At 42.7% G+C, this 16,560-nt stretch overlaps 3 protein-coding genes and 1 non-coding gene across 4 annotated transcripts; 2 read left to right on the top strand and 2 right to left on the bottom strand.

Moving 5' to 3' along the window:
• The first annotated feature begins 256 nt into the window (after positions 1-256).
• On the top strand, positions 257-3,024 carry LOC115752324 (GPI-anchored protein LLG1-like). The gene is made up of 3 exons (XM_030690468.2): positions 257-599; positions 731-787; positions 2,349-3,024. The coding sequence occupies exons 1-3, from the start codon at positions 521-523 to the stop codon at positions 2,729-2,731; spliced, it is 519 nt and encodes a 172-aa protein (XP_030546328.1). The 5' UTR covers positions 257-520; the 3' UTR covers positions 2,732-3,024.
• Positions 3,025-3,935: 911 nt separating this feature from the next.
• LOC115752326 lies at positions 3,936-4,722 on the bottom strand. The gene is made up of 2 exons (XM_030690471.2): positions 4,506-4,722; positions 3,936-4,286 (listed from the first exon to the last, which is right to left on the bottom strand). Exons 1-2 carry the CDS (start codon positions 4,617-4,619, stop codon positions 4,164-4,166), a joined length of 237 nt encoding a protein of 78 aa, XP_030546331.1. The 5' UTR covers positions 4,620-4,722; the 3' UTR covers positions 3,936-4,163.
• Positions 4,723-7,044: 2,322 nt separating this feature from the next.
• On the top strand, positions 7,045-7,117 carry TRNAE-CUC. Its single transcript has one exon. It is a non-coding gene; the product is annotated as a tRNA-Glu (tRNA).
• A 1,147-nt stretch (positions 7,118-8,264) lies between these two features.
• LOC115752315 (callose synthase 12-like) lies at positions 8,265-13,801 on the bottom strand. Its single transcript, XM_048271634.1, has 2 exons — positions 8,467-13,801; positions 8,265-8,418 (listed from the first exon to the last, which is right to left on the bottom strand). The coding sequence occupies exons 1-2, from the start codon at positions 13,663-13,665 to the stop codon at positions 8,413-8,415; spliced, it is 5,205 nt and encodes a 1,734-aa protein (XP_048127591.1). The 5' UTR covers positions 13,666-13,801; the 3' UTR covers positions 8,265-8,412.
• Between the last annotated feature and the right edge of the window lie 2,759 nt (positions 13,802-16,560).

Below are 16,560 nucleotides of genomic sequence, written 5' to 3'. Positions count from 1 at the left end.
ATTAAAACCATCAAGGGCCTGTTTGTTTATATTTCTTAAAAATAGAGCATAGAAATTTCCTATTTTTCCTCAAAGTCTAATCTTTTATATGAGAAAACGATCAATATTACGTTGTGATGTTCTTTTTTGAGGTTTTGGATAATAGTGACCTTGGTCATAACATGCAAATTAGATAAAGATATAAAAAGGCAAAAATCTGTTCAATCGGACTGAGGCATCATCGATTAAGGTGCGACGTCAAGACCTCTCTGCCCATCTCCCTCATCATTTGACAGCCTGACAAAACGCGGCTTCTCTCTCTCTCTCTCTCTCTCTCTCTTCCTGTCGTGCTCGCTCGCTCGCTGTCTCTTTCTCCCTGAGCTAAAATTAGCAACACCCTGTTCGAAACGAGCTCGTTTCAAGAAAAAGAGAAACCGTTGAAAGGAAGGAGAGGACCCATTTGTTCTTGGAGGTCGATCGACTCGATTCAAGATTGATCTCCGGCGAGTCCCGGCAAGAACACACAGAAGAAAGCCTTGCAATGGCCCCCAACCCGTTTTCCTGCGGTTGCCTTCTGTTCTTCCTGTTCATCGGCTTGGCATCTTCCTCTTTCATTCATGGTCATGTTCGCATTCTTGATGTTTTTGTTGCTCGAGAAAAAAAAAATTATGGGCCTTTTCATTGTTTCTCTTCGCCCGCTTAGTCTCTCATTCCTTTGGTTTTCTTGACGATTCTTGCCTTTCATTTTCAGATGGCATCTTTGAATCTCGGGAAGCTGGTGGCCGTAGCCTTCTTCAGGCCAAAAAGAGTAAAGATTTTCCTGCATGCTCGTTATGGTTTCTTTTTCTTTGATTTCCTTGTTTTACCAATTGCACGATCTGTTCCTTCCGTCGAAGGTTTTCTGTTTCTTCGAATTGTTGATGGCTTGTTGTCTCTTGTCTGACGAAAATTACGAAGTTTGTAGTTTCTGGGATGTTAGGAAATTCAACATACATTAAGGTCATAGGTGTGCTCATTAGTGGTTTTGGCCATAGACCTTGCACTGCAACTAAATTTTTCCAAATTGAGGCTGGATGTGATTAGTAATTAGATTCTGAAGCTATTTCTATGAGCAACAAGCAAGTGCTGCTGGACATATGCAATTGTTATACCCATCTTCTTCCTCCCTTTTGAGCCCAAGAATACCAGTTGCTTTCTGGAGGCTGAGCACATTTTATGCTTATTTCAGTCTTAGGAAGAGGGAATTAGGTAATATTTTAATGAAGCATGCACCTTTTCAACACCATACTTGCGTAGATAAGTTGGTAATGGCGTGAATTTATCTTTATAATTGTTCCATCACATCAGTGAGTTTTCTCCTTGTGCCCCTTGAGCAATAAGCTCTCTCTACTTGTTGTTGTATAATTGTTTGCAACATTACCCTATCACCATCAAGTTTCCTGAGTCCTAGATATTTTCAGCCTACTTTTCATTGCTCCTATGTCGAACATGAGAAGTTAGACATGTAAAGAGACACAGAAGAAGTAATATAGCCTGAAACAAAGTAGACTTTTCAGAGAGCAGGCACTAAACAACTTTGGCTATTACTTGGTTTTGGCTTTCTGAGAAGAAGCTAATAGGAAGCTGAACAAGCTGTTTAGGTATGGTTGAGTTCCACACCTATAAATAAGGTTATATAGAGTTAATATTTCCATGATGATCTTCAATAGCTCGAGAATTTTTCTCGGGAAAGAAAGAGAAGCACAAAACTTTCCATGGAATATCGTTGATTTAGATATATCAATGTGCTTGCAATTAGTAATCCTCTTTGTGATTTTTCATTATGAGGTATGAGTCTGCTTTACTTTGTAACCTTAACATATGTGTTTGTGTATATAGATATCTGTCTATAGAGAGAGTGAGAGAGAGAGAGAACTGAAGAGAGTAATCCAAAATTAGCTTTTTAAAGTTGCTATTAAGTGTCGTTTCACTGAGATTTTGCTAATGTGATTAGAGCTTTCTAGATTTTCTGAATGATGCTGCTAAAATGTCTCTTTGGCGAATTCTATTGGAAGATTATTGAACACTACTTTTCTTCAAGTCACAATGGAGTTATTTGACAGTTGCAGTATAATGTTCCATGCCTCAGTTTATGATGCTGTAGAATCTCATCGCCTTCCATCTATGCCTAAATTCTATCCCGCGTGTTTGTGTTGAAGAGATGTGCGAAACCTTTGCATTTGGTACATGTCCCTTTTTGTACTTGGTAGTTGATGGAACTTGCGTTTTATAGCTAGAAGACAAATGGCAGCTTATATGAGTTTTCTGTGAATGGGCAGTATTTCTAAACCTCAATCTCCTTGATCTTTTTTTTTTTTTTTGGCTCAAAGGTTGCTCTGTAGACTTCGAGAACCAGAACTACACAATCCTCACGAGCCAGTGCAAGGGACCCCAATACACAGCCAAGCTCTGCTGTGGAGCTTTCAAAGAATTCGCGTGTCCCTTCGTCGATCAAATAAATGACCTCACAACTGATTGTGCTTCCACCATGTTCAGCTACATTAACCTTTACGGAAAATACCCTCCAGGACTCTTTGCTAATGAATGCAAAGAAGGGAAAGAAGGTCTTGATTGTAGCACGGTAGCACCAGCAACAGCACCTCCAACTGATAAAGAGTCTCTCCATGCGAGCGGAGGCATGTTAGTGGCAAAACAGTCTTTGTCGTTGATGTTCTTGGGTGGGTTTGTTGCGCTTCTGCTTCAGTTTTTCTGAAGTAAATTGCCTTTGTAAAGAAAATGTGAAGGTATCGTCCTGCGGGCTTATATACTTTGTGCGGATGTTGTGGCTTTTCCTCCCCAATGCCATAGAGAGCTGCTATTCTTTTATAAGAGATGTCTTAAATTATGGCTAGATAATGCGACTGTGCATAGCCTCTGCAGATTGTAGTTCCATTGTTTCACAGGGACGATTGCAGATGGCTTTGTTTCCCTCTTTTTGTTTGTAACTCAAAATGTTTTGCCGAGTACCTCGTATTTCCAACTTCACGTCGCACGTGACATTCTTTGAATGTATGGGTGCCTCCTGAAACCGTTTCATTAGGCTGTGAGGATGAACAATTTTTTTCTTTGGCGGCGGTTGAATATCTTGGCCAAGTCAAGACCCACTATGCTTTGCAACAAAAGGAGCCCTTTTTCTTTTATTGTATCCCAGTTCTTCGTTGAACTTAACATAATTAAAATACCCAATTTCTTGCTGGCATGAATCATGTGCGCAGCTGGCTTGTTTCTATGACTTCCAACACTTGTTGGCACATATGGACAAAGCAGTTGGACAAAAGTTGAAGAGAGACACTTCAATTTGAACAGTTCGTCCACAGGGTTTAGTATCTTTATGTGCAGAGTCATTGCTTTTGATGGAGTGTGTCATGTTTTCTAGCATAAACAATTGAAGGTGGGAATGGAAGATCCATCTGTCCTACACGGAAGTTGCCCACCAAGTTCTTGAGCTTGTCCACAGAAAAATATTGGTTGCTCTCTCATTATTGCAGTTATTTGCTGATGCAGCTCTTGCTGAGCTGGAGTTGTAAAGATCTGAGCTCAAGATGCACGCACAGTGGGGAATGGGAAAGGCACAAACGATAAAGAAACGAAGAATGGTGGGTGAATGTTCATGATCCAGCAAAGCGTGGAAGCTGGCTGGTCGGTTGTTTGGATCGATGGCAAGAGCTCCGACTTGGTTCTTGCTTTGATCAATGGTACTGGCACCGACCTTGGCTTCGATTCCTAAATCAAATTTGTGTCTTTCAATTCATTCCTAATTCTAAGTTCTTGAAGATGAAACGGTAATCTCCAAGTGTCGCGCATTGGCCGTGGGAGTCATTCTTAATTGGTTAGAACGGGGATCTCTCCGCGAAACTGTGCGCTTACCATAAGTTACAGTCGAAGACTTTGACACGGTAAGAAGCATAATGGGGGAGATCATGAGCTCTTGACAATGAAAACTTGGAATCATACCATTAACAAGTTGTCCTTACAAGAAAAATACTTCAACACCCAATAGGCCAAATAAAACTAAGAACTACAGCTTTCCTTCTCTTTCGAAATGAGAAACGCAATTAAAAGCTGCAATTTCAGTGTTGCCACCCTGCAAGAATTCGGGTAAATTATCTACAGATGAAAGTCGAAGGATGTGAACCTAATGGGAGTCATCTGTGAGCGGTAACCAGCGTTTCGATGAAGCGCAGGCCGTCGAACCTCGGCGCAAACTTATCTGCTGAGCCCGAGTTTTGCGAAGAAGCAGCAGCTTGTTCGGTGCTCGAGACACGTTCCTGCAAGTGGAGCGGTAAAAATCAATGAACCGAATGACCAAGATCAATCCTGACCGGAACCAGAAAGACCAAAATTCACTCAGCAAAAATCCATTTTTGCCGTCTGTGAGTGAAGAAACTTTGCTCCTTTCGGCATGACATCACCAGAGAGTCAAAAGAACGGAAGCTTTTTTCAAGAACCAAGCACCCACTTTCTGGGCCGTCAAACGAAAGGCATACCTGGTTTGAAAACTGAAGCTTGGAAGTGCACGAGAAGTTCAAAGAAGAAGAAGAAGAGATGACAGTGGCAGAAGCAGCAGCCGCAGAGACTGCAAACAATCCCGACTTCTTCATTGTCGGACAAGCTTTGAACTTTTTCCTTTCCTTTTTTTTTTTCCTGAGTGCAGAGAGGGAATTGAACCAGGGAAGAGAGAGAGAGAGAGAGAGAGAGAGAGAGAATTTCCAATGAGAAGAGAGTGTTTTGGGAGAAAACAATGATGGTTCGGAGTCTCTCCATCGTATTAATATGAGGTCAGGACTCGGACAGCGACCGGGTTAATTTAGTGGTTACAGGTTCGTTTGGAACAGTACATCACTCAACTACTGCCTCACCTTTCCTTGCCTAATTTACCGTCCTGCCCCTGTAGTTCGACTTTTTTTCTGTTCCGCCAAGACCATATGCTCGAAATTTAGGTTCCACTAGGACCACAATTTTGTTAATACTAAGTCATGCTTCCCATGAATGCCGGGCCGCAGCATCCGTCTTCAATATGGGTTTCTTCTTAAATTAAATAATCCGTTAAAGATTGTCTCGGGACGAATACGCGATTCCCTAATTATGGAGGTAAAGTTCCGTCAGCGCTAGTCGGTTCCCGAATCAGTTTTGTTTGGGAATAATTTTTGTCCTTTTGTTCTTGTTAGTGCAATACGGTGCTTCCGATCCCAAGATTCTGATCACCAACTATTCAATTGCATCCCTTTTTTCAAGCTATTACTAAAGAAAGTTGTGTTTTTTTTCTTTCTTTTTTACCATGTGGGGGAAGGGAAGCGCAACTACCTCAACAAATTGCCGGCTGGTAAGCGTTGCGGTTGTTGGGGCTATGAGTTGTTAATACTTGACGTTCCCCCTTTGATGTCCTAAACCTATAAAAAAAAAAAAAGGACATCTCACCTCACCTTTCGGTCAAAAGTGTCAAGCCTGTTGTACACTCTTCTTTAAGGTTGGAATTTCATGACCAATAATGATGTAAATAACATCGGAAATGATCCCCCTATGTCCTAGCAAAAATCTTTCGTTACGTTGTGCACCAGCTTCATGAGTGTTTAATACTGGAATTTTTTTTTTCGGTAATAAATGTTGGATTCGTAATTAATTCTCTTAGTCTGATCAATTGAATCCAGCCAAATTTTGCTTTAGTAGAACTAGAAATACTAAGATTGGAAAAATACGTGAATGTGCATATTTCATTTTTTTTTAATTAAACGTGATTTAGTTTAAACAATCTTAATACCTCCCGACTTTTATTTCTAGTATTTCGGTTTGAAAAAGGCGTGGGGCCAACATTTACGACAACCACCGGCTGGAGGACACGTGTGTGGAGGAGGTGGGACAGCGTGAAGACCAGCTGGGATTCTCCGGCATCTTCGTGTTTTTTTTTTTTCGGGGTGGGTGGCTGGGGGTCGGCGCATGCATGGGACGGGCGACAGGTGAACCGGTCGCTACGCACGCGAAGTCCCTCTTTTGCCCTCGGCCTCATCGCGTAATTACTATCCGGCGGTGGCATCTTAAGAAACTCCAAATCGCGATTAGGTATCCCCATCGCCCCCGCTAACGAATTTTCTTCGCACTTTCGCGGCTCCTTCTTAAATGGGTCGAAAGTCAACCTCGGTGCAGTCCTTAAAGTCGTAATCTTAAATAATTTATTTATATATATGTTATTCAAATCATGGACGGTATCGTGGTTAACAAATACAATCAATTCTCACTTGAAAATTTTAGGAAAGTTTGCCCCCATGTGAATCCCCGTGAAGACCGACGGCGACGGGTACGTCAGGATGAGATGCTGAGATCAATTATGGGACGTGGTTAAGGATTTTAATAATGCCGGAGCGGGACGTGACGTCTCGGATGACTGGAGGTAAGACTTTACCTTGTTAACACGATACGCGTGCAATGCATCGACAGTTCGGTTCGTCCATTCCACACGTAGCCATGTTAGATTCGAAGGCCACCAACGGCCATATGTAGTAAGGACCATCGATTCGTAGCATGAATCGACCGCTTTTTTTTTCCTCTAACGGAGCCATTTTGATTCCTTTATAAAACCCGATAACGACACGCACGCACGTGTCGGCACTATCTTCTCCTTAGTTTATCGATGCTTTCATGTTTCGAGCGCGAGAGGCTGTCGGCCTTTCCACTACGTCCGCGGGTGCCATGGTGATCTGCAATTCATCGGCCTCTCGGAAGGAGCATCGTTCGCACTCCGTGCTCAACACCGGCGAATCACATGCAGAAAACATATGCGCAGGGGAAGAAGATGTTCTCGACAGTGGAAGCGAGAAAAGAACATGAAAGTTGCCAGAAACGTCGTTTTCGCCCGGGGGGACCGACACTCATTTGTATTTTCTTTCTCTGTTTTTTTTTTGCCACAGTGCAAGCAGAAATGAAGCCAAAAATCGTATTTGGCCTTTTCGATTCGAAATCCTCGTGTCAATCGAAACGCTCTCATCCTAACACTTACATTAAAGTATATACATCTGTACGTGTAACACAAAATCCGTTGTAGTCTAGTTGGTTAGGATACTCGGCTCTCACCCGAGAGACCCGGGTTCAAGTCCCGGCAACGGAATTTCATTCTTTTTTTAACTTCTCTTCTCCATTTCTGGTTCTGAATCTTCTGATATTTGTCGCTGTCATGAGAATTCAGTGAGACCTTGAAGTGCTTCCGAGATATTCAATGGCCTTTTCAGTTTTTTTCTTTTTTTTTTTGGTTAAATCTCTCTCCACTCGATCAAAAGGAGGCAAAAAGTGAAAAGACAAGTAGTGGTTCCAACGTTTTGTGCAGATGATACGAGAGGTCTATGCATGGCAAGTCCTATGCCGAATCACCTTTTCGTGTTCTCTAATATTGCTCCGGCCGAAGTGATGTTCTTCCGAAATTCCTGAAAACCCTTTCTTTGGACCAATCCAGGCAGGAATCGACAAGGCATCTTCCAAGACCATTGGAGGTAAGAGAGGCAAGAAACTGGTCGGTGATCTATCTGCGCAAAGCTAATTTACTCCATCCTTGAAGGGCCTGCTAGATTATGAAGGCTCGGAGAGGTTCACAACACTGCCTAGTTTCCCCAGGGGAAGCCCCAATCCCATGAGTCTGAAGATTTCCATCCACTCCCTCCACAGTAATTAAGCCGCGAAATGAAACATGTTGGATCAGGTAAGTAGGCAACTTGAATAAGTTAAAATCAGAAGTCAACTCTGCATCACCAGCGTAGCCGAGATAATTTACATGAACAGTTTTCAGTTATCAACCTGGACTAATATCCCAGTCTGAAATATATGAAGAGGCCTTCCAAGCTATAAGCTTGAGCTTGATTTAGGATGAATGGTCGGTTAATGACTACGATCTGGCGAGTTTCATTCGGTCCACAATTTAACAATGCTCTCCGGTTAAATAGAAGCGTAACATTGCCTTATGATAGGAGCTATTAGCTGCCGAAACCGCTTGAAAGGGGAACAAAAATTACATGTTTGAAAGAATGTTGCTGATAGGTCCAGCTGCAAAAGACTAATGCTTAAGCATCAGTTGGAATTTGTAACATCCAGCCCCTTCGGTTCAGCTGCAAAACACTAATGCATAAGCCTCACTTGGAATTTGTAAAATCAATGGAAACCTAGTTTGCTCAATGGACCGATATTTCATACCATATGCAGAGCCAATCCCTAGCATTAGGGGAAAAAAAAATGGTAATCTATCATGGGGTGCATGGAGCTGCAGATAACTACTACCCTATCAGTAGTAGAGGACCAAAGGCGGTTTCAATTTGTCTGCATAATTTTGTTACAGAGTAGTAAGCAAATGTAAAATGCAGAAAGCAGGGACTGCAAACACATCAAAAGAGACTCCACATTCGAATGCCCCTAGGATTACAAGTTACCCGTTCCTCTTACTTTCTTCACCGAAAGTATCTGGGATATCCGGACTCCCCTGACAAACGCCTCATTGTAGAGGATCCTCGTTTGCATCGACTGAAACCCGGGAAGCCATGCTAATACTGCGACCGGCACCATGACAATCGCTCCAAACAAGAGATCATATAGCCGAGCCAAATAAACAACAATGTCCCAAAGCCTAGTTCTTTCGATAGAGGACCTAAACACCTGGGCTATTGAAATGATTCCCCAGCCAGTGGGTATGAATGCCAGCAGACTAGGGAAAAAATCAATCAGCTTGAAATTCGTGAACTGCACCAAGGCACACAATGCTAGAGCCACCAAAGCAGTAGCGACCCACAGAACTAGCCGATAATTACTGTGATCTCGGGTCGCGAACTTCTCTCGAGCGAATAATATCACCACAAACATTCCAAAAGCCCCGGCTATGTACGCCCAGGACAATAAGTAAACCAGAAGGCTGGTACTCCCAGAGGATATGTGAAGATGGTAAACAATCCCATATTGGAAAAAGAAGAAGCGCAAGTTCAGGATTACCTCTAGAAACTTCCCCCAGAAACCCGTCGTCCGCAAATGATCCTGCTCCTCGTACCACCATGTTTTCCAGCTCTGCGTGGACTTCCCAATCAGGCCTCCTCGCCATCCGTGGGTCCTAATCCAGCTCATGAATTCATCGAAGTCGTTAACCGTCTTCAGCCAATCAAGACCATATGGGTTAAATATGAAAGGCGAAAGGATCCACGAAGCGACCAGTAACCAGCCAGTGATGCTCGTGTCTATGAATAAGAACGTGCCATTAACAAGAGGGCTATAAATAGTGTATACAGTGAGAACCAATGCAATCTCAAGGGCCTTGACAAAATGGCTACGGGCATAGAATCTGTAATTCTCGGTGAAACTCCTGTGCTGCAAAGCAAAGCCACGGCCAGTCCCCTGGTACTTTGCACCACCATGAAGAAGTGTCCTGCCAAAGAAGTGGCTCCGAGTTCCCATAGAAAATGTGTAGAAGACAGGTGAAAGCTCAAGCTGCAATATTAAGAAATCCCATAAAGCCGAGAGGATTCCTTGCTCAATTGAACCGTCCAGAACCGCTGGAAGCCCCGTCAAAAGGATAAGTTGGATAAGCTGTATATTTACAACTGGACCAAAGAAGTTCTTGTTTGCTTTGTCTGCCAAAGCCGTCCCTTCAAGGCCACTCAGAGCCATATACAACCGCCCCCACAACAGTGCATATATAGTCCAGATCACCATTATGTTGTTGAAGTAGAACCCGACGGTGGAATGGAAGAGTGAAAGCATCCTGAAGAAGTCCAGCTTACTTCCCAGCCTATATACATCTCTACTGAGAGCTTGTTCCCCGCTGCCACTTGCAATTTTGGCTTCGAACATCGATATTTGATTCAACCCAACATCCCTCCCCTTACCAATCTGGATGTACTCGTGGTGTGTCACGTTGCCTCCGCGCAAGGTACAATTAAAGCCCGCAAAAATATCCTCGCTGATGTTAATCCTTCTGGAAGCCTTGCTGAGCCCACCTCGTGTCAAGAACCAAATCCTGTCGAAAACATCTGGATGGCCATAGTGCATTCGAACCTTCAAAGGGTCTGCCAGAACACGCTGTCCTGAGGTAACGAAACTTGTCTCCTGAGCAGACATAAACCAAGCAAGCGATGAAATTGAACCGGTAAATATATGTTCTCTCAGACCTAGGATAGTGGGATTCCGCGTACCATAGACTCTCTCAAATTCCTCCAACAGATTCGGCATCTTAAGCGCCTCCTCTAAATAGTTGTCTTGGTTCATATCAATCGTCTGAATGGCTTCGCCTCGTGTGAAGATAATGGCCTGATTTTGATTTTCCGGTTTACCTTCTCCTAGATTGAAGGGACCTGGCAACTTGATTCTGTATATTTCGACTTCTTTCTGTGACTGTCTGTCATACTTGACCAGAACGGAGAAATACTCTTTTTCACCCCTACTTTTACTCACCTCATCAACATAAGTTATGCGTAGCGCTTCATTGTTTTCCATTAAATATGATATTTCTTCTGCTTTGGGATCGCTTTTTGCCTTCTGATATCCATACTCCTGACAGGCAACAACATAGGTATACTTCATGAGAGCAACCCCATGCTCACAGGCACAACCTTCAGAAAGCAAACTTGACATGCCGACACAATCCTTGTTGTCGTCTAGCATTGTGGAACCCGGCTCCTGCAGCCCTTGGGAGAAATATATGTCAGGATGGTATTCAAGAAAAGCTAGCAACTTCAGGGCCTTGGAATAATTCATCATTCCCCTGACTGTACGAGCGAGCGTCTGACCTCTGTATGATGCCCAAAGCCGGAGATCACGCAACTTGGTGGTCCAAATTTCATCAGGAGACACCATTCCTTCCTGGTGCATCCTCTCCATGAAGTTTTGCCAATCTTCGCTGTAAATCGTCTGCAGGTAATATAAAGTGGAAATACCATCTTCGTTCTCTTTTTGCAGTTCTTCCTTGCTATACAGCACTTCTTCATTATAGTAAGGGGTTAGAACGCTGAAAGCTTTAATTCTCTCAACTGGAGGAGCTCGCGGAAGATCCATGAATAGAGAATTGCAGAAGAAGGCAATTCGCCTTCGAGCCTCCTCACTTGCGGGAATATTTTGCAGCGAATCCCTAGTCGTTAAAATCATCCGCAGGCGTCGAATTTGCCGGCTGAAAATTCCATCTCTAGAATTCAGCAACCGAATGGCAATCTCAAAGTGCAACCCCGAATGGTGAAAAGAATTTTGCGGAGCCAAACCATCCTCCTTCAACTGTTGATAGGTTCTCCTTTGCTTGAAAAATTCTAGAACAACAATGTTATAGAGGGCCTGTAAAGAACTCGCCACTTGATCAGGATCTACAATAGACCCGTTCAACAACTCAACAAGATGGATTAAACTTGCATGAATCTTTGGTAGCACAGTCATGTCAAACGTGGTACTGAATCGTCCAGTTTGCAGTGAACGATCAATTTCATCAAACAAGGCAGCAACAATGGAATGCTCCTCAATGTTGTCTCTTAATATCTCAAGTAATAAATGCTTGACACTGTCATAAGCTTCAATGACAGCACAGCGCCTATATTCGTTCTTGCATATCTTGTGCCAGAGCCGAGCGTCAGGAGCATCTGCCAGTCGACAAACCGCATTCAGTGCAAATAGCAGCTCGTTTGAGAGCAGAAAGTAGGGCCAGCTTATAACCCGGGATGTCCAAGAAATTTTTGGCAGCTCCAGCAACTCAACTACTTGATCCGAGATGATATCCTCCTCCCTGAAAGCCCTAATAATCTCATTCCACATCACAGCAAACTTACGCACCAAAAGCTGGTTACATTCGAGCTTCTTAAGGCGCGGAGAAACCCAGTTGCTTGGATTTACCAACTTTATGTAACTGAATTTGTTGCTTGTCATTGACTCGCTCTCATATAGCAGCTGCTCCTGTCCTACAAGATTAAATTTTTTTGCAACTTCACGAACGAAATGGTCAAACCATAACCTCAAATGCTGATTGTTCTGGATTGCGCCCAATCTCGAGAACAGTCCAACTGCCACTCCAACCAGGAATGTCCAAATCGAATACCAGATTTGCAAATCCATCATATAAATCAACACCATGGGAAACCACATCAACCCAATGGCAAGACCATTTCTGTCGTAAAAGAACTGATGCAATCTATAATCTACATTCCTAAGTTGCAACAACTGTTTTGTAGGACTAATCATGGGTTGGATCTGTAGAAAGTAGCTGAAAAAGAATTTCGTCGCCAGAATCGATACCCAGAACATGGCATACTTTGCATACTCCTTCATGCCTTCCCTCAAGTGGCGCCCCACAAAAGTCCGGCTCATCAGCAACTCGCACATCCTCCAATTCATCCGAACAAGGAAATTGTCAAAGGAGGGAACATAGGACAGAGCAACTGCTGAGAGCTTAAGAAGAACAAATACCAAAGCCAAATCAAGAAAAAAGTCAAGCCGTTTGTCAGCCTCAGCAGACCACTCCCTGTCCTCGTTCCTCTGTAACCAAATCCTTACATAAAACCATCCCAAAGCAGCGGCCCACATCGCTGCAATGACATTTCTCACCACCATGCGCATGCCAATCCACCATGTCTGTCTCGAGACCAAACCCCATTGCATGACGGAATCAAGCAGCGACTCCAGAAGGTGCAAACCGCTCCAAGTCACAAATGCGCTCAAAACCCGAACTTGTATCTCCTTATTCTGCAAGGCCTGCCAAGGAAACTTGTGCTCCTCCTCCCAAGCAATGATAATTGCCGCTTGAAGGAATAAAACTAACATCAGCCACAGCCTATTGAAGCTCCTGAACAAAGTCCAAAACGACCTTCGTTCGACGAAACCAGTCTTGCCCGCCATCTTGAATTTCTTGAAAGATCTACTACTCTCATCCAAAGGCCACTTCAGCTCCTCAAAGCACCTTCTGCTCCAGAAGTACTCGTTTATGTCATCATAATTCCTCCATTCACTATGTGGGGCACTCCCATTACGGCCGATTTGAACCTCCATGCGAACAACCTCATAAAGGGGCTTCACAACACCATTCAAGAATCCCTTTTCCCCTAATGTTTCTGGCAAAAAAGGTTGCCCAGTGTTCGAATCAATGTAATCTTCCAACACCATATTCAACTCCCTTGCCATGTGGTGGAATATATAACAAATGCATTCGGGCAGGAACCGCAAATTAGCGCACTCGCCCCATATGAGGAGATAGAGAGAGACATACAAAAGTTCACGGCGAATTGTTGCAGATTCACCGAGACCATCGATCAGCCATACCTCGGACTTCTTCCCCAAGAAACAGCACCAATCCTCGTAGTTCCGGAGCAGCTTCTTACGGAAACAGAGGAGGGCTGCGGGGTCGAGCAAAGTGACGTCGTCTCGCGGCGTTTCGCGGGAGCGCAAGTGGCGGTTCGCGAGGTGGAGGACAAGGTGCTCGCGCTGATTCCGAGCGTTGTCCTCCTGGAAGCCAAAGAACAAAGAGAGCCAGTCAAGAAGGTCGTAGTGATTGCTCCACGGAGCGAAAGGTGGTTTCCGGAGGCTGACAGTGGCGGTGCGCAAGGTGGACACTAGGTTGCGGAGCTCCGGCGACCGAAGGCAGGGGTGGTCGCTGGAGCGGTTGCGAAGTGGGACTATATTGTAGACTTCTTCTTCAAGTTCTGCTTCAACCTGGTCCATGTTCGCATGTACGAGGAAGCAGAGATGGAGAGAACTTGAGCAATAACTTGTCCGTCCGTGTGCCTCTTCAGTTAGCTTCAGTTAGAAGCAACTGTTGACGATCGAAAATGGGAGACAAAGATCCGTACTCAGTCAACAAAAATAGCTGTTTTTTTTTTTTTTGTCCTCTCTCTCTCCTTTTCTTTTCTCTCTTCTTATTTATTTTTTCCTCTCTTCCTTCCACATCCTCTGCCCACTTTTCAGCGTCGACCTAAGCCTAAGGCTTCCCTATTATAATATTTTATAAATAATGTGATAGCTATTCTCGTTCAAGAGTCACCACGTCCAAAAATTACGATAAATTTTGATGGATGACGTTATTCGAAGAAGTGCGAAGGAAAAAATATAAAAAGGTCATTTAAGCTAAACTCTCTTATTGTCAATTTTCATTTTAACATGCATTCAAATTGTATGAAATTTCGAAGAGAACACACACCATCGCATTACAAAGGGCAATTGGCTAGAAGCACCCGTACCGTTCAACGTCCCGCCCATTCTAATTTATTAATCGACTTCATCAATGGCTAGAGGTAAGTATAGATTTCTTATGTTTTCGCATTCGGTTCTGATTATATGTGATTTTGTTTGACTACGTATAATCGAGACATTCGATCTTTAGAAATACTTACGTTTGGTATCAGAGCATGTCTCTGCTTTAATATTTAACATATGATTTGGATTGAATTATTGAGTTTCGGGTGCAATTTTTGTGGGTTTATTATGAGTAAAACGAAATTTTGGGATATTATGGCCGGCGGGTTATTGGCCGTCAGGCGAATCACGGCCCAAATTCGGAACCGTAGGGTTGTCTCACCATGGAGAACAAAAATCCTAAGGAATCTCGACATTTGGTTGCTCGCCGGAGGCCCATTTGGCGGTGGACGTCGCGGATTAGGCTTTTTCGTGTGAGAGATTTTTGCTTGATTCCAGGCAAATTTATTCACCGTTTTCATTGATTCTTGGACCTATATGGTCATGCCGGCATGTTGAGCAAAACCCACCAATTATTTTGATTTATGGTGGGCTGTCGGAGGAGAATCGGTGGCCGAACGAGCGGCGGATTCCGGCGGAACGGAAGCAAGTACTGTTCGCGTTGTTTAGGGAAGAAGATGTGCAGTCGCAGCCATGGTGCCCACTTGGGGAGAATTCAAAAAACAAACAGAGAGAGAAAGAGAGAACTGCCCACGTGTCCACGTGGGAGTGTCTCCCTTTCATTTAAAAAAAAAGATGGGCAACGGTCTTGCTGCATTGGGGAAACGCGGGAGCTTTGCTGTGGCCATATTTACCCTTTTGCCCCCACCCCCATCTTCCTTTCCTTATTTTGTCCCAGATTGCGTCAGAATTTACGATTTTAACCCCATTCAATTAATTTATGGTTTTACTCCTTGAGTTTAATTTACAATTCAGTCCTGCTCACGCAAATTTATAGATTTGCTCTTATATGCAATAAAGTATACTTGCATGCAATTAAATGTCTAGTAATCTATATATTTTTAATTAATTAGAGATTAGTCACAACATCTATCATTAAGAGCCTCTAGATCACATATAGTAAATGGCATTTACTTGTAATTAATTATATTAATATAATAAATTTTATACCACAGGAATTTCCATTATATTAATATGATTAATTAGGTTGAAATATCATATTATTTTTTTAATTTCCCCACAAGGATTAGGAAAAAGGAATATAATTTGATAGTTTCATCATACGATTATTATGAATATATTTAAATTAGAAACTTAGCTCACATGCAATTTTGATGTCATTTGATTCATATTATATAATATGTTTTGTATATGTAAAACATAAATTAAGTGAATTTACCTCAAATATTATGACGTAAGCATGTTTACTTTGTTTATTATGCGGTTTTACCACATGTAAATTTCTTTGAATTTAAGAATGATGTTCCCATGTTGAATGGTGAAAACTACAAAATTTGGAAGGAGTTAATCCTTCTTCAATTTGGGTGCATGGATGTTGAATGTGCTACAAAGAAAGACGAACCACCTGCTCCTACTGATACGAGCACTACAGGTGATAACCCTTTATGAACAATGGGAGTGATCCAACTGTCTTAGTGCGATGTTCATATGGACAAAAAAAATTTCTAGCATTCATGGTTCGGTCTCTCAGCATAGCAATGTTAAGGCTTTGTTGGAGGCTATCGGTATGCAATTTGATTTGGAAAAGGCACATGCCATGACCCTAATTATGAAGTTGTCATCGTTGAAGTTTACGAGTGTTAGAGGTACGCGTGAGCACATATGAAGATAAGGGACATACTGGCTCGGCTAAAGAAATTAAGGTTGATATATCTGAATCCTTTCTTGTGTACTATATCCCGAATACTATTCCCCAACAATATGCACATTTCAAGATCTTTTATAACACATAAGGATAAGTAATCAATTAATGAAATCATGACCACATGCGTTCAAGAGGAAGATAGGCTGCTTGTGGAATCGGGAGATAGTATTCATTTGACAACACAAGCAAAATTTAAAAGGCAATGCAAGCAGAAGGGAAATGGTAAAATACTTCCCCAAGCTGACATTAAGAGGGAATCCAAATGCTTCTTTTCTAAAAGGAATGGACATATGAAGAAGGATTGTTAGCAATTTAAGGGCTGACTCTAGAAGAAAGGTAATACAACCTCATATATTTGTTATGAATTGATGTGAGTCACAACGTTTGGTGGATTGATTCTGGATCTACAATCCACATTTCGAATTCCTTGCAAGGTTTTCAAAACCATAAGAAACCAGTAGGAAGTGAACAATGCATCTTTATGGAAACAAGATGCATTCGCATGTGGAAGCTATTAGGACATGCAGATTAGTTCTCAA

This window comes from Rhodamnia argentea, chromosome 10, assembly GCF_020921035.1.
Source record: "Rhodamnia argentea isolate NSW1041297 chromosome 10, ASM2092103v1, whole genome shotgun sequence".
NCBI lineage: Eukaryota > Viridiplantae > Streptophyta > Magnoliopsida > Myrtales > Myrtaceae > Rhodamnia > Rhodamnia argentea.
This window is presented reverse-complemented; position numbering and strand designations above follow the sequence as displayed.

What these genes read in the sequence shown, in the direction of transcription:
- LOC115752326 (XM_030690471.2), bottom strand. Translation starts at nt 4,619, where the DNA reads ATGAAGAAGTCGGGATTGTTTGCAGTCTCTGCGGCTGCTGCTTCTGCC. An exon ending in AGCTTCAGTTTTCAAACCAG is followed by an intron (nt 4,287 to 4,505) that starts GTATGCCTTTCG and finishes CTCCACTTGCAG; the next exon opens with GAACGTGTCTCGAGCACCGA.
- LOC115752324 (XM_030690468.2), top strand. Translation starts at nt 521, where the DNA reads ATGGCCCCCAACCCGTTTTCCTGCGGTTGCCTTCTGTTCTTCCTGTTC. An exon ending in ATCTTCCTCTTTCATTCATG is followed by an intron (nt 600 to 730) that starts GTCATGTTCGCA and finishes TTTCATTTTCAG; the next exon opens with ATGGCATCTTTGAATCTCGG. An exon ending in CCTTCTTCAGGCCAAAAAGA is followed by an intron (nt 788 to 2,348) that starts GTAAAGATTTTC and finishes TTTGGCTCAAAG; the next exon opens with GTTGCTCTGTAGACTTCGAG.
- LOC115752315 (XM_048271634.1), bottom strand. Translation starts at nt 13,665, where the DNA reads ATGGACCAGGTTGAAGCAGAACTTGAAGAAGAAGTCTACAATATAGTC.